Raw genomic sequence first — 22,042 nt, forward strand, 5'->3', positions numbered from 1 at the left:
GGGGGGGGGGCGGCGGTGCTTGTTCGGAAGGAGGTATGGGAGGATGTTTGTGACCATTTTCGAAAGCCATACGGCACGTGCGGGAAGGAAGGGGGAGGTGTTTTTCATATACCACTTGCGCGAGATCAGCTTAGCTTCTTCAGATTAGGCGATTGTAATATGTACCAGTATGATTAATCTCGTTTACATAGCAGGCTCTAATTCAAGGAGGTCTACGAGCACTAAAGAGCCATGACCCTTCTATCGCCAGCTGATATCTTCCAAACCCCTGAGAACGCCTGCCTCCGCCTATGCATTGTAACGTACACAGCGACTGCTCCTCTTTAATCACCGTTGACAAGAACCTGACTCTGGCTCCTCGCCCTCGCTGGCGTAGCCTCATTACTACTGTTCTCATATTTCTCCCAATTCGCCAACACATTGCCGATCCTCGGACTATTCGTCAACTTGTAAACCTCCTCAAAGTATTCCTTTGAGATCTCGAAGGGCTTAGCCGTCACATTGGGAATGTATTTCCCTACCAATTTGCTAGGATCGATCGTCGTCCTGTTGATCTTCTTCAACAAGAAAGATCTGAAAGGTTTCACACCGGAGCGTAAGAAGGTACTGTGGAAAGGCACGTCGATGCCTTTGAGCGGAATGGTAGCGAAGCCGCGTTGGAGATCGATGGGTTGGGGTTTCGAAGATGTTTGAGCGGCGCACTCGCGGATGATCTCGACAAGCCTGGCTTTGACGTCGTCGAGGGAGAGGGTTTCAATGAGGGAGTTGATGTCGACTTTTTGGGCTTTGAGGAAGTTGGTAACATTGGTTAGGCAGTCGAGAGCGCGGAGCTAGAAAGGGGATTAGTATGAGACGATGGCAGGGCCGGAAAGATGGAGTGGACTTACATCACCAGCGCAAACATATTGCATGTTCGCGACATTGTAGTTGACGATCTCCAAAAGCCACTTAGTCTCCTCCGCGATATTCTCAACCACATACTGTAGTGCTTGCTCGTTGAAGGTCTTAGAGATTCGGCTGGGGTTGACAGCACACATAGAGTAGTTGGAGCGGCCGGTTTCGTCCCGTTCCACGGCGACTTGCATAGTGAGACCGCGGTAAAAGACTACCGACACCAAGCTTTCAATTGGCATGACTTCTGCCAGAGCCGCCAATGCAGAGTATTCTCCAAGCGAGTGCCCTGCGAAGGTGCTGTCCCTCTGTACAAGACCCTTGGAGCGCATGTCTTCGAAACTGGCTTTCTCCATCAAAGTCAATGCAGGTTGTGTGAATTGAGTAGCAGAGAGGAGACCGGTGGGTGAGCGGTAGGTGTATGAGGCGGTATTCTCGTTGACCTCCTTGAAAATCTTCTCTGACTTGATGGAGCCGTCCGCATTGACAGACTCGAAAGTCATTGACATGTAATTTTCACGGATTGCTTTACCGCGAGGACCGCCGAAATGGATGGTGAGCTCTTTCGGATTATTCTTGACAACGTCGGTGATTGAGAAGCCGTAATTCTCCATGAAATGGGCGTCGGCACGGTCCCACACTTCTTTGGCTACTGGGCTGCTTCCGTAAAGCTCCATACCCATCCCTTGTTCCTGCGAACCTTGTCCCGTAAAAACGTAGGCAGAGACTGGCTGCTCGACTTCAGCCTCTCCCACTAGAACCTTGGCCTCTGTGTCCTTATTGCTTGCTTCGACCTTGATGATCTTACGGCCTGACACCATCCCCACGTGCTGAAGTTTGACCTCGATATCATCGTTGGGCAGAACCATGCCAACCATGTCGCAATGAAAGCTTCGAACACGACCGACATTGTTTTCGGCAGCCCAGGTCTCGACTAAGCTACGAACAGCAGCGCTAGAGTACATGCCATGCGTAATTGTGCCAGGGAGGTTTGCGTAGCTTGAAAAAACGCGAGAAACGTGGATCGGGTTGTAATCTCCCGAGACACGCGCATATGTTTCATTCGAAGAAGGAGCTCGAAGGACAAGAGGAGTCTTGCCGCTAAGAGGGATCGGGTTCTCAAAGTTGACGGGCTGCTCGATTGATGAACCATATCGCTGGAGATAGTCAATGACAGGATTTCCGTGCGAGACCCCAGCCTGGTAGTCAACTGAAGCTACTTGGATAACCTCCTTGGTCGGCAACTCTAGTAGCGCTTCTCCAATCGTCTCGACTGAACTGAAAATTGTCTTGTTCTTGAAGTGGACTAATGTCTGCAGACGGAACGTCAATGTCTGATTTAGCAGCTCAATATTTGGCTCATCCACGTTGAACCATTCTTTGGAGCGCAGGACAGCCACGTCTTTCGACGAGCCAAGGTGGATCTGCATGGGTGTCTCGTCCTTACGCTCAAAGGTGTTGCCAAAGTCTGAATACGCGCCACGGTACAAGAATTGGGTCGTTACTAACATCACAGGCTTGCCATTACGCTTGATGGTCCCGCAAACTTCGACCTTCTTCCCGGAATCTTGGTTGATGACAGCATTGATCTGAGCAGTGGTGTCCACAACGTCGCCCTTCTTCAAGGGCTCCGCGCCAGGAACCATGCGGAAACCGTTAGAGAGATGCACCAATTTGAGAAGGTCACCATCGATTGATCGAGGAAAGATGGGCTTCGTGATAGCTTTCCAGCCAACGACGATAGCAAAGTCCATGGGGGCAAAGACCTCTTTTCCAGGTCTGTCAACGAATGCTTCTCCAGTGTTTCCGACGGCGTGAACAAAGTCCGCGATCTTTTGGCTAGTCACAGTAGCTCGACCTCCTTCAAACGTACTTGTGGCAGGAGTCTCGAACGGAACTTTCTCGTCCCCAAACCAGATGCGATAGTAAAATTCCTTGATGCGGTCATTTCGACCTTGCATCACCTCACGAATGGGAGCATAGCCAGCTTCAGGATGGTAGGTGAATATCAAGGGCAATGGCACAGCCCTGCCTTCTGCCGTCCTTTCCTCGAAAAGATTGACAACAATCTCTTTCTGGTTTGTCATGACGACCTCCACAGTCATGACCATTTTGCCAGAACGGGACACCTCCTTCACGTGGATGGCTGTCTTCGCTGGGTCTTTCGGATGCAGTATTTCAACGAGCATTCCTTTAGTAGGTGCAAATATCCTCTGGAAAGGGTTGGTCTGGAATCTTTGGCCCTGGACAAAAACCTCTGTAGTAAACATAGCATATCTCCAAGAGTACGCTTTCCCCGCGAGGAGATGCATCCACGCCTCTAGATCAGGAAGCGATGCATTGGGTGCAGAGGAAAGGCGATAGCTGACTCGGTCGTCATCTTGCGAGGTCGTGAGACCATTCGCATCTTCGTCAACCCCATCATCGAGGAGTAGCTGTCCTCCGAAGTATTCGACGACCGGGATTGTGGACTCTTTATTGCCGTATACATCTCTTGTGAGACCTTTGATGTGATCCTCGTGAATACCGTCAAGGATATCCTTGATTGGCTCATCAATCGCATTAGAGTATTTTGCAGCAGTTGGGCCCTGGAGAATACATGTTCGCCCGACATCTTGGTCTACCACAGCCTCAAGATCTTCGGACTGCCAGAGCGAGTCTTTCTTGAAGAAGAACTCGAAGTTCTCGTCAAGGCAAGGGACAAACGGTACTGGCTTCTGTCCCCGCCGTTGACACAAGAGCAGGAAGTGTTGGACATCTTGAGCGTTGATCAGTTGATCGTTGGCCTCAGGATAGGCCTCGAAGACGCTATCAACAACCTTGTAAGGCTCGTCCAACTCCGAGTAGCTCTGAACTAGAGAGGACTTGCCAGGAGCGGCGGTGAACCTCTCTTCCAGTCGTCGAATAAAATCTCCAGTCAAGCGCTCAAGAGACTGATCAATCCAACGGGACTCATGCTTGACGTACATGAGATCCACCATGCGCTTCAAGACCTCACCATAGGTCATGTCTTCGAGGTCCACGACCTGGCCGGAAGAGTTGCGACCGAACCATACTTTCTGGAAGTCATCGTTGAGCTTCTTGATGATGTATTCACGCTGTTTCCTGAGTTCGGGCACGCGCTTGGCCTTGTCAAGGCTAAAGATCTTTTGGTCCATCTCAGCCCAGAACTTGACGCCTCTGGTTGCAAGCTTGTGGATTGGCTCGCCCATCTCAGATCGTACTGTGATGACGCCACCAGCTGGCCCTTTGTAAGTTTTCTCCCATTGACTGTCATCAATACCTTCAGCTTCCGCGATAGCTCTCTTCGCATTTTTAGATGTCTTTGCTTCTTTGGCAGTCATCATGCGACTACCGAAGAGGCATCCATCAAACGGCATCGGTGGATATCCAAATCTTGATGACCAAGTGCCGGTCATATAGGGATAGGTATCTTCAGAACCACCGAAACCACTGCCGGCGATTAAGATGAGATTACCACAGCTTCGAATCCTGCCGTACATTTGCAAAACAGGCTGGTGAAAATCTTCAAATGAATGATGGCCACCACCGCGTCCACCAGTCCACTGGAGTATGACAGGGAAGTGGGGATTCGATTGAGCGACGTTAATGACTGCTTGAATCGCTTCGACGGATCCAGGTTTGAATGCAATATGCTTGATACCGAGTGTCTCGATGTACTCGTTAGCAATCTCAATTGACGGTACACCAGCCCCGATGGTTAGCCCCTCGATGGGTACGCCATCAGCGCGGAGCTGGCCGATCAGAGGGATCTGCCACGCCATGGCTCGGGGATTGACGTAGATGAGATTGATCGTGATACCGCGACCTGCCGGAATATCGTCTTCAATCTTCTTCAAAGCTTCTGTCATGGTCTTTGCGTTGTAGTATCCACCTCCCGCAAGCTCGATCTGGTACCCAGCCCTCATGGTAGCAGCCACGAAATCCCAAGGCACGGTACATGGAGTCATACCAGCCACCATCACCGGAGGAACACCGAGGAGCCTGCTCATCTTAGTGTCCACAAAGGTCTGTCCGACGGATGTCTTGACCAGTTTTGGACCATGCTCTTTGACCCAATCGACGGCGTACTTGATCGCATGTTCCGAATCGCGATCGAAAAGCTCAGCCTTGTATCCCACCCCAGAGTTTGTGCCATCAATTGCACCCGCAAGGATCACTCGCACGCCAGTGCCTTCCTTGATTCGGCTTGTCAATACACCAAGGCCAGAGATACCACCAGGACCAAAATCAATAATGTGCGTTGCTTTGGAGAAGACGGTTGCCTTGGCCCAGTCGACAGGATCCTGCGTTATCATTCGAACCAATGCTGGCACGATATTGTCCTCTCCTTCTTGCCGGACATCCACCCCAGTAGCTGTGTTGAAGACTGGGATAGTGAGATCCTTGACGCTAATTTGGATATGGCTGAGGTCTTCCACAATATGCTTGTAGGCTTCGATGAGGTATATGCTATGGAATGGGGAGGTAATTGGTAAGAAGCGATTCACGAAGCGGCTTTTTCGCTCGGTGAACGGGATGCGTGTTTGGTCAAGACCGGTAGGGGCTTTGACTTTTCGGAGGCGAAGGTTCAATCCATAGAGCGAGATGGGAGGACCAGTGACGACACAGTTGCGAGCGCTATTAATGAGTGAGATGGCGATATGGCGGTCTTGCGGTAGATGATGATTGGTCGTGTCGATATGCTCCTGCAACGCAGATCTCGAAAGATCTCGAACAGACAACATTGGTGTAGGATTGCCCTCCCCGTTATCTATCGAGTCCTGCAGGATCGAAGGGGCGAGTGATGTCCGTGGATAAGCCTGTTGACTTCGCGAACCAATCCAAAAGAGCATCGTAAGGGCCTTCCTAACTACCTTTTCATAGGATTCCCATGAATCCGCTGCTGCAATTGCGGCAGCTGTGACGATGCCTTGTGAATGACCAGTAGTACCGAGGAATTTCTGTCTGATGTCCCCAGGTGTCTGACCCATTGCCTTACAGGTCACCGCATAATGGGCAAACTGAACGAGCCCAATAAGAGGCAAGCTGACTGGCGCAGATACGAGGTAGTCTGTATCTGGTTGCGTATCTTTGTCATGAAGCCATCGCATAACGTCGAGTCCCTTGGAGTAGAGCTTCTCGGCTCGTGGGTCTCTAGACAGAGAGTGTAGGAGCTCGGCGGAATCTTCGACCAGCTCCTCCACGAATGAAGGATATGTGGTGTAGACCTCTCGGAGCTCGTCAAAGTACTCCTCAATATTCCCCTGACCTCCGAATACAGCGTATAGGCCTGCCTCTTCATCTTCCGCTGCTCTGAAAAGTGCGGATGGGTGAGACTTGAGCGGTCGGTTCGCGGAAGCTCTTGCTGCATAATATGACTGGACCACCACCAGTTTCTTCTGTGCTATCCCAGGGAGCGATACTGCCAAAGCGTGCACGTCGTTCCCTTGCAGGAATACGCGCTCAAACTCATTTAGGACGAGCTTGAGCACTTCGAGAAAATCTTCGCCGTCGTCTATCTCTGAAGCTATGTGACCGAGGTAGCGTGCCACGAGCTCCGCCGTCGACGAAGGCTCGTCGTCCTGGGCAAGCTCGTCTGTGGGCTCTGGAAGGGTTGCTGTAAATCTGTCTTTTAGTTGCGAGGCGTAGAAATGTAATGCTGTGGGAATCAGCAGTGTGTGTTCGAGGGAGCCGTGTGTGAGGGAGAGCGGTCGGAGAGACTGTGAGGATCGAGGCGTTGATATGCCCGTTTGTGGGTTTGTGCCGTACATGTTGGAGGATGTCGAGGCAAGGTTTGTAGAACTGGTGAATGGCACAATGGGTACCTAGGTAGCTGTACAAACACCTGGTTATGGGTACTGTAGACTGCGGCGTTATCGCAATTGATATATGAGAAGAGTGACGAGAGATTTCAAAACAGCCTACAGCTTCGTCCGTAAAATTGAAGTTACTCAGGTATTATTTATTGGGTTGCTACGAAGCGTTGAGAGTCGACAGGCCCGATCATCCCGACGCTGAACCAGGCTGATCCACCAAGAGTAAAAATTCCTTGGAATTTCTTTAGTTGCAGAAAAGCTGGGGTGCGACATCCTACCGAGGAGAGATAATGAATCGGCGCTAAACCGCAAAGAGAGTTAGTTTTTTCAACGCCCTTTTTGCGTGGATGCGCTTCTGCGTGTCATTTCTCCGCAAGCTTCCCAACACTGAACAGGAGGCGTGAGAGTGTGAGAGCTTTGCTGACCAAATACGCATTTACCAATTGGTCTTTTGTATACCTAATCCTCTAATCGTTGGAGCCGGAATACACTCATTCTCCTTCCTCTCCTTCATCATTTTGGAGTTCTTCCCCGGCAAATTTTATATGCCCACCGAGAACATCCCTTGTATACCTTTCCGGAACCAACTTTTACACTCAGGCAATTATTGACAGCTACAAACACTGATTGGGCGTAACATTCAATACGACGGCTAGTCTCTGGTCCTCCTTCTACTACAAACGACCTCCCTCCGTCCTCTGGACGTAAAGCCCCTCTATCATGACGCCCGAGGTCGAGCAAGAATTAGCACATACGCTCCTCGTCGAATTACTTGCATATCAATTTGCAAGCCCGGTTCGATGGATCGAGACTCAAGATGTCATCCTCGGCGAGAAGGTCACGGAGCGAATCGTCGAAATTGGCCCTGCGGACACACTCGGTGGCATGGCCAAGAGAACACTTGCTTCCAAATATGAAGCCTACGACGCGGCCAAGTCAGTACAACGGCAAATTCTGTGCTACAACAAAGATGCCAAAGAGATCTACTACGACGTTGACCCAGTCGTCGAAGAAGAGGCGGCCCCAGCGGGTGGTGATGCGCCAGCTTCAAGCTCATCCTCAGCCCCTGCACAATCTTCTGCGCCAGCAGCTGCAGCCGCGCCCCCGCCACCGAGCTCTGGGCCGGCAGCAGCTGTAGAAGATGCTCCTGTTCAAGCGGTTGACATTGTTAGGTCTTTGATCGCCCAGAAGCTGAAGAAGCCATTTGCAGATATACCACTAAGCAAAGCTATCAAAGACTTGGTTGGCGGTATGTAGAAGTTCATTAATAGGCTTCAGAGAGATATCAGCTGATAGACATTGAATGACAGGCAAATCTACTCTACAAAATGAAATTCTCGGAGACCTTGGCAAAGAATTTGGTTCGACGCCTGAGAAACCAGAAGATACCCCCCTCGACGAACTAGGCGCCTCAATGCAAGCCACATTCAATGGTCAGCTGGGCAAGCAGTCCTCGTCATTGGTTGCAAGACTTGTTTCCTCCAAGATGCCTGGCGGGTTCAACATCACAGCTGTTCGCAAGTACCTTGAGACAAGATGGGGATTGGGCGCTGGACGGCAAGACGGCGTGTTGCTGCTTGCATTGACCATGGAGCCTGCGTCTCGCCTAGGGTCGGAGGGCGATGCCAAGGTATATCTTGACGATACAGCAAACAAGTACGCTTCGAACGCTGGCATCAACCTTTCAGCGCCTACAGCGGGTGGTGATGCAGGTGCCGGTGGGGGAGGCATGATGATGGACCCTGCTGCAATTGACGCTCTCACGAAAGATCAGAGAGCTCTTTTCAAACAACAATTGGAGCTTTTCGCACGATACCTCAAGATGGACCTCCGAGCTGGAGACAAGGCTTACGTTGGTTCCCAAGAGTCACAGAAAGTTCTTCAGGCACAACTGGACCTCTGGAATACTGAGCATGGCGAGTTCTATGCTAATGGCATTGAGCCTTCATTCAGCCAGTTGAAGGCCAGAGTCTACGATTCAGCGTGGAACTGGGCTCGTCAAGACGCACTCTCCATGTACTACGATATCATCTTTGGGCGATTAAAGGCCGTCGATCGTGAGATTGTCAGTCGGTGTATTCGCATCATGAACCGATCCAACCCTCTACTCCTCGACTTCATGCAATACCATATGGACACATGCCCGACCGAACGAGGAGAAACCTACAAGCTGGCCAAGGAACTCGGAAAAGAATTGATCAGCAATTGCAAAGAGGTCCTCGGCCAAGCTCCAGTATACAAAGATGTCGCGATACCTACTGGACCACAGACTATTGTTGATGGACGCGGTAACCTTGATTATGCAGAGATCCCCAGAGCCAGCGCGCGCAAGCTTGAGCACTACGTGCGAGAGATGGCGGATGGGGGCAAGCTCTCGGAGTACGGCAACCGGACTAAGGTGCAGAACGACCTCAGTCGGATCTACAAGCTCATCAAGCAGCAACACAAGCTCTCAAAATCATCACAGCTCCAGATCAAGTCTCTATATGAGAATGTTATCCGCTCTCTCGCGATGAACGAGGGCCAGATTATGCCGCTTGAGAATGCTAAGCCAAACGGGAAATTGACGAACGGCCATGCTAAAAAGGGAGGCAAGAATGGCTCACGGTTGGCGATGAATGGACACGTGAAGCAAGGCAAGGTAGAGACAATCCCGTTCTTACATCTCAAGAGGAAGGATGAGCATGGGTGGGAATATAGTAAGAGGCTCACCGGCATCTATCTTGAGGGCCTCCAGCACGCTGCCAACGAGGGTGTCACATTTCAGGGCAAGAACGCACTGATGACAGGAGCCGGTGCTGGATCTATCGGCGCCGATGTATTGCAAGGTCTGATCAGTGGTGGCGCGAAGGTCATTGTGACCACCAGCAGGTTCTCTCGCGAAGTCACCGAGTACTACCAATCAATGTATGCGCGATATGGTTCCAGTGGCTCGCAACTAGTTGTCGTGCCATTCAATCAAGGGAGCAAACAGGACGTTGAGGCACTGATCGAGTATATCTACGACACCAAGAAAGGCTGCCTCGGCTGGGACCTCGACTATGTCGTACCATTCGCCGCAATTCCTGAGAATGGTCGAGAAATCGACAGCATTGATTCGAAGTCAGAACTTGCTCATCGTATCATGTTAACCAACCTTTTGAGGCTCCTCGGTAGCATCAAGACCCAGAAACAGGCCCGCGGCTTCGAAACTCGACCAGCCCAAGTCATCCTTCCTCTATCCCCCAACCACGGCACTTTTGGCAACGATGGTCTATACTCAGAATCCAAATTGGCGCTCGAGACGCTCTTCAATAGGTGGCATTCAGAAAGCTGGGGCAATTTCCTCACCATCTGCGGTGCAGTCATTGGCTGGACTCGAGGCACTGGACTCATGTCTGGCAACAATGTTGTTGCCGAAGGTGTCGAAAAGTACGGTGTCCGTACCTTTTCCCAGCAAGAGATGGCTTTCAACCTTCTCGGACTCATGGCGCCAAACATTGTCAACCTTTGCCAATTGGAGCCTGTCTTCGCTGATCTCAATGGGGGTCTTCAATTTATCCCGGACCTCAAGGATCTCATGACCAACCTTCGCAAGGAAATCATGGAGACCAGCGAAGTCCGAAAAGCCGTAACCAAAGAAACTGCCATCGAGAACAAGATTGTCAACGGAGAAGACAGCGAAGCACTATACAGGAAGGTCACCGTCGAGCCACGTGCCAACATCAAATACCAATTTCCAGAATTGCCAGACTGGAAGAATGATATCGAGCCTCTCAACGGCAATCTCAAAGGGATGGTCAATCTTGACAAAGTCGTCGTCGTCACAGGCTTCTCCGAAGTCGGACCATGGGGGAACTCCCGAACAAGATGGGAGATGGAGGCTTATGGCCAATTCTCGCTTGAAGGATGCGTTGAGATGGCTTGGATCATGGGCCTCATCCGAAATCATAACGGCCCACTCAAAGGTAAATCATATTCAGGCTGGGTGGATGCCAAGACTGGCGACCCAGTAGACGATAAGGACATCAAGGGCAAATATGAGAAATACGTCTTGGAACATTCTGGTATTCGTCTGATTGAGCCTGAGCTCTTCAATGGCTACGATCCGAATAAGAAGCAGTTCATGCAAGAAGTTGTGATTGAAGAGGACCTTGATCCGTTTGAATCGTCCAAGGAAACCGCCGAGGAATTCAAGCGGGAGCATGGCGACAAGGTCGAGGTTTTCGAAGTCGCTGAGTCTGGAGAGTTTACAGTTCGCTTGAAGAAAGGAGCAACTCTACTCATCCCGAAAGCACTCAAGTTCGATCGTCTCGTCGCCGGTCAAATACCTACAGGCTGGAGTGCAAAGACCTACGGTATTCCCGACGATATCATCTCCCAAGTCGACCCTGTCACCCTCTACGTCCTCGTCTGCACTGTCGAATCCCTCCTTGCATCTGGTATCACCGATCCGTATGAGTTCTATCAGTATGTTCATATCTCAGAGGTCGGAAATTGTATAGGTTCAGGTATCGGTGGAACTACCGCCTTGCGTGGGATGTACAAAGACCGTTTCTTGGACAAGCCGCTGCAAAAGGATATCCTGCAAGAGTCATTCATCAACACAATGAGCGCCTGGGTCAACATGCTGCTGCTCTCGTCTACCGGCCCAATCAAGACCCCTGTTGGTGCATGTGCTACAGCGGTCGAATCGGTTGATATCGGCTACGAGACTATTCTGGAAGGGAAGGCCAGGGTCTGCTTCGTTGGTGGCTTCGATGATTTCCAAGAGGAAGGCTCCTACGAATTCGCCAACATGAAAGCCACAAGCAATGCCGAAGATGAATTTGCTCATGGTAGAACACCAAAAGAGATGTCTCGTCCCACCACCACTACTCGAAATGGCTTCATGGAGTCACAAGGATGTGGTATGCAGGTGATCATGAGTGCTCAGCTTGCCTTGGATATGGGTGTACCAATTTACGGTATTCTTGGACTTACTGCCACTGCCACAGACAAAATTGGTCGATCCGTACCAGCTCCTGGCCAAGGCGTATTAACCACAGCTCGCGAGACCCCGTCGAAGTTCCCATCACCTCTTTTAGATATCAAGTACCGAAGGCGACAGCTCGATTTGAGGAAAGCACATATCAAACAATGGCATGAGTCTGAGCTCATGTACTTACAAGACGAAGTCACTGCAATGAAGTCACAAGGTGGTGATTTCAACGAGTCGGAATACATGCAAGACCGGGCTGCGCACATTGAACGGGAGGCCATTCGCCAAGAGAAGGAGGCAACATTCAGCTTGGGCAACAACTTCTGGAAAGAAGATTCGCGGATCGCACCCCTCCGAGGAGCACTCGCTACATGGGGTCTAACAATCGATGATCTTGGTGTCGCCTCGTTTCACGGAACATCGACAGTTGCGAATGACAAGAACGAGTCCGATGTCATCTGCCAGCAGATGAAGCATCTGGGCCGGAAGAAGGGCAATGCTCTGCTGGGTATCTTCCAAAAATATCTTACCGGTCATCCAAAGGGTGCTGCTGGCGCCTGGATGTTCAACGGCTGCCTGCAAGTTCTCAACAGTGGTCTCGTACCCGGCAACCGCAACGCAGACAATGTTGATAAAATCATGGAGAAATTCGATTATATCGTATATCCGAGCCGCTCCATTCAAACCGATGGCGTCAAAGCTTTCTCGGTCACCTCCTTCGGTTTCGGCCAAAAAGGCGCTCAGGCCATTGGCATCCATCCAAAATACCTATTTGCTACCCTGGACCAAGCACAATTCCAAACATATAAGCAGAAGGTTCAAGCACGACAGAAGCGCGCCTACCGATACTTCCACAACGGTCTCATCACCAATACCATGTTCGTCGCCAAGACTCACTCACCTTACGCCGATGCACAACAAAGCCAAGTCTTCCTCAATCCCAACGCACGCGTGACCGTTGACAAAAAGACTCATGAGCTGACGTACCCCATCGTTCCTCACAAAGCCAACGATCCCAAGACCGAACGGGCCCGAGAGATGGCTGAGTCCCTGATAAAAGCCAATGCATCCGCGAACTCGAAGATCGGCGTCGATATCGAGAACGTGGATGCCATTAATATTGAAAACGAAACCTTCGTCGAGCGGAACTTTACAGCGTCTGAGCAGGCATATTGCCGCAAAGCAGGAAGTGCACAAGCCAGCTTTGCAGGGAAGTGGAGTGCGAAAGAGGCTGTCTTCAAGAGCTTGGGCGTACCGAGCAGAGGGGCAGGAGCCGCGTTGAAGGATATTGAGATTGGAAATGACGAGAACGGTGCTCCGGTTGTTACTGTGAGTCCATGCTCCAGTGATGCGTGTGGGTTACAAGAAGCTAACGAGTGTACAGTTGTATGGTGACGCCAAAGCTGCCGCCAACAAAGTTGGCATAAAGGGCGTGGAAGTAAGCATAAGCCATAGTGATGCCCAGGCCATCGCTATTGCCGTCTCGAAGTTTTGATTGAGATCTTTATGGCAAGAGACAGTGGCAGGTGGTGCATGTGACTGGAGGCTCGGCTGGAAACCAAAAGGCGTGCTGGCGTGCTCGGTGTACATCAACTTATGCATGGCTTCACCTCTTTGTAGATAGCTGCCGCTACTATATTGGCAAACGGGACTCTTTTGTTGGCATATAGATAAATTACGCACCGAGATACTTTGTTATAATGCTTTTATTTCATCTCCACCTACACATGACACTGAGTGGCACTTTGGCGTAATGCATTCCATTTGAAATATATGCATAATACTTTTAAATACATGCATAAGCAGCTCATGTCGAGTCCATGATATCTCGCTGTATGAGATACTGCCAAAAGGCTAAGGCCCTCAATCTGTGGCCAACGCGTAAGGGATACCGCTCCTAGTCTCCTCGCTAGCATCATTCAATTCCTCCAGTAAGACCAAGCACATGAATGCGCACCATGCATTCTCCTCCGATCTCCTCCGCTCCGCTTACCTGGACGCACTTACGGCACTTGAGAACCTCGCCTCACGGATCCACAGGCATCAATTTCCTAGTCGTTTTATCGAATCTCGAATACTGTCTCATCAACGCCGTGAACCGTGTTTTCTGCTCCGCCGTCGCGACAGCTCCTTTGAAACAGGCGAGCAGTTCGCCGACTGTGATGCCCGTGGGCGGGATCTTGGAACGGACTTCTTCGCCGGTTGGGAAGGGGGCCATTTGCGTTTCGGCAGGTGGTGGAGGTGAGGGACCTGTGAGGGGAGTTGTAAGTAACGGGATTTTAATCTTTGGGCTCTCGAAGAGAAATGGAGAGGGAGATAGTGGTCACTCCATGGGGCCACCAGGGTAGCGCATGGGATATCGCGCTTAAAGAAAAGGGAGGGAGGGATATACCAGGACTTCCAGCACGACTTGTGCCTTGAGCGGGCTTTGCACCATTGATTAGATCTGGACTTCCAGCTCTGCTTCCCTGCGGTGACACGTTCTTGCTCGACATAGTCAACTTGAGTTTTTTCTTGCGGGTGCCATCGCTCATGTCGCCGCCAGAGCCAGCGTTACCTTCCGTGTCGCTACCTGATCCGTGACGGCGTTTGGCGGGGATTTTGGGGTCCTTGCCGGTGAGTATGGGTGGGGATCCTGGGCGGGAGGGTGCTTGAAGGGTTGAGGATGCCGAGAGTTGGGCGGTGGTAAGAGGGTGCTTCTTCTTTTGCTTCTTGCGGGTGGACTCGTTGCCGCTTGCTTCTGAATTGAGGGGCGATCCGGCTCGCTTCTTGAGATTGTTGGCCGAGGTTGAGTGTTTGAGAGGGTCGGCGTGCTTCGAGGGGCGGCCGGATGGAGTGTTGGTACCAGAGGCGCCAGAAGACTTGGATTTTTTCTTGTCCCTATCTGGAGTGTTTCTGTTTTCGGCTTTCTTGCGCTCTTCTTCTTTCTTAAGCTCCTCTTCCTTCCGGCGCTCAGTTTCTGTGTCGTCGGACTCACTCTGGAAAAGTTGTCAGCAAAGGAGCTAGAATTGTCAGCATGAAGTATACCTGAGATGTATAAGGGTTGCCCGATGAATCAGAATCGTAGACATAGTTCTTTTCACGCCTCTTGAGAGCCTTCTTGACACTTTTCCCAAGCTTCTTCTGAGCTTCCTTTTCCTTTTTCTCCAATAACTCCTGCTTTTCGTACTCTTTCTCCTCCTTCAGGTCAAAGACATTCGCCTGCAGTTGATCTCGTTTGATCCTTTCTTCGGCTTCCTTCGTGTCGTCGTCCTCTTCAAAAACCATGTGCTCCTCGTCGTCTGCGAACCGATCTTCTATGAAGTCGAGGTCGTCGGCGTCGGCGTTCTCCTGCTTGACTTTGGGGACGGCTGATCCGCTGCCTCCACCGCCCTTCTCCCGTTTGCCCAAAAACAGTTTGCTGCCGGCTTTCTTGTTTTCTAGCTCAGTCTGCCTCTGTAGTCTTGCCTGCTCCGAGTCCATAAACCACCGCGGCTCCTTGACTTTCTTGTTAAAGCGGGTTTCCGCCTCATCTATTGTCAACGTCTTGAATTGATTTTTCTGGGTGAATTTGTACCATTTTTGCAGAGGCGCCACTCGAAAAATACCATCAGACCCCTTGTGCATCATGGCGTAGGTGTCAGACAAGGCGGCTTCGTAACTTCCCACCCATGTGCTCTTGTTGTCAAAATCCTCCAGATGCCATGGTAGAGCTTCTTCGTAACGCAACTGCGACTGCTTCTTCTGTGCCTCTGTCTTGTCATTTCGGTAGACCTGCTCTGTCTTTTTCTGGAAATTGCTGAGCTTCTTTCCACCCCCCGTATTGACAGCCGGCGCCACTAGAGCCATATCTGCCGCTCGCTGGGCTTCTCTCTCAGCCCTCAAGATGTCTTGTCTCTCTTTTTCCTTGTCATCCACGCCTTCCGTGCCGCCGACTGCCTGATCCTCGCCCTTGACACCCCCTCCGCCCGCTGGGGGTGCTCGGGGATCCCTCCGATGCAGTCTGACAGGACGTTCAAACTCATTGGTATTTCGAGGATCAACATCCCTCTTGCTAGAGAACCGTGCGACATGGTTCCTAAAGCCTTCCATCAGAGCTCGCTTTGTCATGACTAAAGGAAAATCGTGGTATTCTCCGCTTGGGGCAGATGAGAAACCGCTGCTAGCATTTTCTGAGTAGTTCATAGGCGCAGGTGGCGGACGGGAGAGTGCCGGGATTGGCCGTCCAGGATGCTGGGCCATCGCTTGTGTCTGTCCAGGACCGGGGGCTCTAATACCGTTTGCTTGCAAATTGGAAGGAGGGTATGAGTTGGCAGACTGCTGTGGACGCGGCTTCTGTCTGGCCTTAGGTCGCACCATGGGGTCTGCCTGCGGCCTACGTTTTATCGGCCCCAGCACACCGTTAGGTGTTTGCCCTGGTGTACGTCCAGGCGTACGCTCGGCTGGTGAGGCACTCATGGTGAATGTGGTCGAAAGAGGTGTGAGAAGTTTGAGAGGTGTTAAAAGCTTGGTAGGACGATGATGGTGAGATAAAACGGGGGGTGTTTAAAGTGAGAGAGGTTGGTGCGACTGGAGCGCAGTAGCTGATCACCTAGAGCATGGCTTCGTATAAGGGTCTCACAATAAAGAAAACGCCAAAGAGAGCACTTGCAGTTGCAGGTTGTGAATGTAGATGATGTTGGGTTGTCTTTGTCCATTGATTCCTTCGGATTTCCCTTGCTCCCACATGGAGTGGATCAGCCCTACTAGCGCTTAGCTTCTGATCCGCGCGGCTCTTCCTAGTTCTCCATTCTTTACTCCGATTACTCCTTGAAACCATTTAATATGTATAGAGTCTTGAAGTGCAATCATTGCGGACGGGAACGGCCAATTTCACTGCTATTGGTTACACAAGAGGAATAAGAGATGAAGGACATGCCTGATGATGATGAACACTCATCTCCCCCACGCCAGCTAGCGAGAGCGGATGTATGCATCACAAACAACACTATGGCATGGAAACAGCATGGAAGCTGCCACTGAGTCTGCAAATCGTCGTATAGCAAAATGTATGAATCAGTACACCTCTCTTGCCAAGATACGCACCGGCGGAAGTGACTCCTATTATTCTTCTATTCATTCTGTTTGACTAGCGGGCCAGCCTTCACTACCAATGATATACGTATCCAAGGCCGGGTCTCACCAATACTTGAACACTATTGTCACCAATTGTGAATCACTTCCTAGCTACAACACGCCAAGCAAACAGGTCGGCGAACAACCATAGATATCTGGTGCCTTGCCAAGAAAGCAGCAATCATGGCAGGCTTCGAACGAAACAGAGCAAACTACGATGGGTCTACACCCAACCGATATGGAAGCAGGCCCTGTGTCAACTTGCCGGCCATGCCTGCGCAATGGGCTGCCGCCCCTCCCAATGGCTATTATGCGGCCTCTGCCGAACCAGATGCGATGTCTCTGAACAACTATTTTCCCAGCCTACCAGCGACGCCTCAAGTCAACCTTCCAGCGAGACAAGCCCATGCCCGCTATCCTTCTATTGCGCCACAACCGATGGCCACTGAAAATGATCTCGAGGGACACCTTCGCGGTATGATCCTTAGCAATGGCGTTCCAAATGGGCCCTTGCCCTCAGAGACCGTCCATAATGGAAGCTATGGCCCCCAGCAACGCGCTTCCAGGAGGCCAAATCAAGCCCAAAGACGCCAACAAACGGTACAGTCGAACGTTAACGTCCCTTTTAATGCTCCAACCAATGGACAACCTCCCAATCGAATGTCTAGAGCGCCGGATCCTTCTCAAGATTTCCCACCAAGTCAAGGTGCAAATGTGCATTACCAACTTCCGCATTTGCGGGCCCCCACCCGCCAACCAAGCCAGACGGGCAACGACAACCAGAATCAAGGAAGCCACAATTTCCCAGCACAGCGCCCCGTCTCTGCTTATCATACAGGAACTATCCCGCAAAACCAGGCTTTCTCGGTAGGAAACCAACCCTACAATCGGCCACCGCCAACAAATAGACAGCTGTATAACCCGGGTCCCTATAGCATGCAACCACAACAAGCCAGCCGTTCCCAGAGTCAGCCCTCCCGAGCAAGTCCAGATACACAGGTCCGTTATCTTGAAACCCTGGCACACGTTGAGATACTTAAGGTGGAAATCAGTCAGGAGGAATACCTAGAGAAGCAAGTATTACGGGAATCTTTGGAACAGGTGTGCCGAAAAGTGGTGTCGGAGTATGAGACACACCGAGACAGAAGTGCACCGTTTGTGTCTGATAGTGTGGAGTTGAGATGCTTTGGGAGCCTCAGTACAACGTTCGCTACGAAATCGTCTGACATGGATCTGGTACTTGTCTCCCCTATGTCAAAACCCGAAACATCTTCGCCGGATTCAGATCTTCCGAGATTGATTGAGAAGACATTGCTTGATGTAGGCTACGGTGCGAGACTCCTCACGAGGACAAGAGTCCCAATTATCAGGTTTTGTGAGAAGCCAGCGCCTGAACTAGCGACTTTACTTCAGGCGGAGCGCATAAAGTACGAGAAAGAGAGGGATGTACCACCCCCAGAGGCCAAAGTTGGAAAAACGCCCAAACGAAAAGAGAAGCGTCTGGAGAAGCCCAGCACAAATCTTCCTCAGGATCGACCAAACGTGGCGGCCAACCAAGCAGTTGTTGAGGTTGAAGGCCTGAACGTCGCTAAATTTGAAGATAATCAAGGTCACGATACATCTGAAGGCCCCAAATTTTCGGGATCATCCCCATCGGACACCACTCGAGCAAAGAGTGGAACCCCGCCTCAAGTAGATGACGGCGGGAAATCCAAGAAACCCATGGATGACCGGGAGCGTGACGACCCCAGCCTGGCTCACAAATCTGATTTGGAGCGAGCTCGCCTATACAAACTCGCGATGCAGGATGGATGGTATGAAATAACAGAGAGACAGGTCATCAAACATTTCCTTTCGGCGTTCGAGAGGCACGGTGTCCCAAAACCCAAGCACGCTCAACTCAATGAGCTCCACATCCAACCCTCTGACGGGCGTGATCCCAAATCCGAGGACGACGGGCAGCTCGAGAAGGCCCGTGCTGCGCTTCAAGACCTGCCGAACGTTCTTGGAAGATATCGCCCACCTCCGGCAGCCCACCCACTCGATTTCCCAAAGGATGGGGTAGGCATCCAATGCGATATCAACTTCTCGAACTATCTAGCCCTACACAACTCTCATCTGTTGAAGTGCTATGCGTCTTGCGATCCAAGGGTCCGCCAAATGGTCCTTTTCGTCAAAGGGTGGTCCAAGAAGCGCAAGATCAATACTCCATATCATGGGACACTTTCATCTTACGGCTATGTGCTCATGGTACTGCATTATCTTGTCAATGTCGCCAACCCGCCCGTTGCACCTAACCTCCAAACTTCGCCGCTGATGCTGCAGGATGAGATGTCTGCCAAAGAAGTCTTGCTGGAGGGATACAATATTCAATTCTTCAGAAACGAAGAGAAGATTCTCGATCTCGCTCATCGAGGGCAACTAACGTTCAATCAGGAACCTCTTGGTTTACTACTGCAGGGTTTCTTCCACTACTTCGCTCAGCAAGGGTATGGATCCCCTTCTGGTGGCTTCGCTTGGACTCAAGATACCCTGTCTTTGCGCACAATTGGCGGCATCATACCCAAACAAGCGAAAGGATGGACGGGCGCTAAAACAGAAACTGTTGACTTGAGTGGGCCGGGTCCCCAAACAAAGGAAATTCGCCAGCGGTATTTGTTCGCTATTGAGGATCCATTCGAGATTGACCACAACATTGCACGGACAGTAGTACACAATGGAATCGTTGCCATACGGGACGAGTTCCGGAGAGCCCACACATTGATACAAAACGCGGGCATCTTTCCTGGGAAGGGCCCTAAAGACCTCTTTGCCGAAGCAGAGGAAAAGGACAATCTCCAATATCGACCCTTCGGTCCGCGGCCTAGGAAAAATATGCCACCTGGTCAGAACGGGGCCAAAAAGGGTACCGGGCCTGTCTCTGAGCTCAAAGATGGGCGTCCTACCACGGTCAATACCATGGCCAAGGATACGGAGCAAAAGGATGGTGGAGATGGAGAGTCTGGTTTTCATCGTTTGACTACAGCGTAGCACAGGAATCATGTTTTATATCTATAATGATAGCGCATTTACGCAGCTAATGACTTTACTCTATTCCAATCGTATGGATTGTTATATGCAAATGCCGTCACCATGATCGATCTACTTCTTCCATAGTCGCCTTTCCCCTCGACGAGACAAGGCAACAGAAATGTGCCGCCCACTCACCCTGAATCAGCGAGAGCGTGGCCAATCCAGGGTCAGTTCGGCTACCCCGCATTTTGTCCGGCAGTGTTTACTCCAGATGTAGAACCCATCGAGTCAAGGCTGTGATCGAAGTATTCGTGCTCAAGCGTGTGTGCATCTGGTGTGGGGAATTTATGCCCTCAAACCCCCCTTTGTTCTACCGTGGGAAAGTGTGGGGTGAATCGTCGTTGTTAAATAACATTGCGATTGTACACGCAAGAATGTGCCATCGGTACCTCCGAGAAGGCACAAAGAGGGTTTGCTGCGGGCAGAGGGAAAAAGGAGCTCTTATTCTGGATCGGATGTTTCGTTCTCGAGATCTCTTAGCTTTCGCTCTGGTGAGTCACTTCGGTCCCGAGGGCGTTTGATGATGACCATGGTTTGCCTTCCGAGGCTGGAATATGGTCCGAGAGGTACTCCTTTGGGAATGCTTTTGTCTTTTCAACCCCGTCTCTCAAAATATGGCTCGTGTCTCCCTGGACGCCCCCATGGTCTGCATTCACCATACCCAATGCCAGAATGACGGCGAGCTCTGAAATTCCAGCAGGAGGAAGCCTCGGTTGCTTTGAGAGAACTGCTTCGTCTTCTGGATCTTGATGGTCGGAACGGCTTGGTGCTTCCCCATCCATAGAATCTTCGGTATCGCTATCAATTGGCTGGCCCACCTCTGTCTCGACAACAAGAGTCTGAGCGCCCTCAGCCGGAGTGACCAGATTACTTAGACTTCCATCCTGGGCTCTCGAAAGTTGGCCCTCGGAATTTCCTTGTGCTTCTGCGTCAACTAGTACAGCCAGACATCTCGCTTCATCTCGCTGCATCTCGGAGAACATCCCTTTGGGGGCTCAACATTTCATCAGCCCCGTTCTCCCGCAACATAACTGCGATCGCACCACGCTCTATCCAGAATTTCGCCAACTTTGCTTCAGTTCCAAGCAAGGAAGAACGGATATTGGGCTCGTTGGCGTATGTCAGCGGCGATCAGATTCGCAGGTCCAGGATATTAGGATTGGCGCGTGCATTACGTAACACACGGACTGTGTGTGCATGCGGAAATGGATGATCCGATTCGAGCCTCCAACTTGACTCGGCATCAGCAGCGTTGAGAGAGGCGTTCCCCCATCCTTATCTAAGCAGTCGAGTCCAGCGCTCCTGTCAATATATTGTTTCACAATAGCTCGACGACCGTAAGCCGCCGCGATGGAGAGGGGCGTTCTCCCATTGTTATCTAGGCAGTCGAGACCAGTGCTTCTGTCAACAAAGTGCTTCACAATAGCTCCGTGGCCGTAAACTGCAGCTAAATGGAGGGGCGTCTCCGATTCGCAATCTCTGGCTTCGATGTTCGCTCCATGATCAATCAACAGCTTCACCATCTTTTCATGTCCACTTCGTGCCGCTTCTAGCAAGGGCATCTCACAGACTGCATCTGTGGTGATAGCTGAGTAATGATCTATCTGATCTCTTAGAACCTCGACTGGACCCCAAAAAAGTCGCTTGATCCCTCCCCGATATACATGACTTGAGAATTCCTGCTCTGAAATATTGCCAGAAGGTTGAAAGTTTGGCGATTTTGCAGTAAGGCCTAGAGTGTTCCAACGAACTAAAGATGACTGGTACACCTAGTCTAGGGTTGATAGCGCAGTGGTTGGCATGTATCCCTAAAGCAAACTGCGTTCACCAATCACGACCAAGCCACGTAGGCGGACATAGAAGCTGCCCCCTACTCACTAAATTATTTCTCGAATTGGACCATCACTTACTGGCACTAGAGCTTGAGGCAGAGATCTTCCATGTCTTAGTTACGTAGAAATGTAGTGAGGCCATGAAGGGTGTGGATATATTGGAGGGTTGGGTAGATGTCATGCAAAGGAGGGTAAAAGCGGTGATTAAAGCGGAGGGCTGCTACTTGTACACGAGATAATGGCTGGTAGTTGCGACTGGGTCTCAATTCTAGGTATATAACCTGTAGCGAAAGTTACATGACTTTCCTACAGTTCCTTGTAGAGTAATAGCAGGGGGTTCCTGAGTTTCATAAGCGGGGAGCGGCTATATACTT

At 51.0% G+C, this 22,042-nt stretch overlaps 5 protein-coding genes across 5 annotated transcripts; 2 read left to right on the forward strand and 3 right to left on the reverse strand.

The window, feature by feature from the left end:
• Positions 1-323: 323 nt before the first annotated feature.
• On the reverse strand, positions 324-6,665 carry HO173_006718 (uncharacterized protein; the record flags this gene model as incomplete). Its single annotated transcript, XM_037308626.1, has 2 exons — positions 324-830; positions 888-6,665. The coding sequence occupies 2 exons, from the start codon at positions 6,663-6,665 to the stop codon at positions 324-326; spliced, it is 6,285 nt and encodes a 2,094-aa protein (XP_037164469.1).
• A 765-nt stretch (positions 6,666-7,430) lies between these two features.
• Positions 7,431-13,165, forward strand: HO173_006719 (uncharacterized protein; the record flags this gene model as incomplete). The annotated part of the gene is made up of 3 exons (XM_037308627.1): positions 7,431-7,959; positions 8,021-12,999; positions 13,055-13,165. The coding sequence occupies 3 exons, from the start codon at positions 7,431-7,433 to the stop codon at positions 13,163-13,165; spliced, it is 5,619 nt and encodes a 1,872-aa protein (XP_037164470.1).
• A 531-nt stretch (positions 13,166-13,696) lies between these two features.
• Positions 13,697-16,107, reverse strand: HO173_006720 (uncharacterized protein; the record flags this gene model as incomplete). Its single annotated transcript, XM_037308628.1, has 3 exons — positions 13,697-13,920; positions 14,063-14,648; positions 14,698-16,107. The coding sequence occupies 3 exons, from the start codon at positions 16,105-16,107 to the stop codon at positions 13,697-13,699; spliced, it is 2,220 nt and encodes a 739-aa protein (XP_037164471.1).
• Positions 16,108-16,947: 840 nt separating this feature from the next.
• On the forward strand, positions 16,948-19,794 carry HO173_006721 (uncharacterized protein; the record flags this gene model as incomplete). The annotated part of the gene is made up of 1 exon (XM_037308629.1): positions 16,948-19,794. The coding sequence occupies one exon, from the start codon at positions 16,948-16,950 to the stop codon at positions 19,792-19,794; it is 2,847 nt and encodes a 948-aa protein (XP_037164472.1).
• Positions 19,795-20,312: 518 nt separating this feature from the next.
• HO173_006722 (uncharacterized protein) lies at positions 20,313-21,080 on the reverse strand (the record flags this gene model as incomplete). The annotated part of the gene is made up of 2 exons (XM_037308630.1): positions 20,313-20,821; positions 21,074-21,080. 2 exons carry the CDS (start codon positions 21,078-21,080, stop codon positions 20,313-20,315), a joined length of 516 nt encoding a protein of 171 aa, XP_037164473.1.
• Between the last annotated feature and the right edge of the window lie 962 nt (positions 21,081-22,042).

The sequence above is a fragment of the Letharia columbiana genome, assembly GCF_014066305.1.
Source record: "Letharia columbiana isolate WasteWater2 chromosome Unknown Sc0000020_s0, whole genome shotgun sequence".
Classification (NCBI taxonomy): domain Eukaryota; kingdom Fungi; phylum Ascomycota; class Lecanoromycetes; order Lecanorales; family Parmeliaceae; genus Letharia; species Letharia columbiana.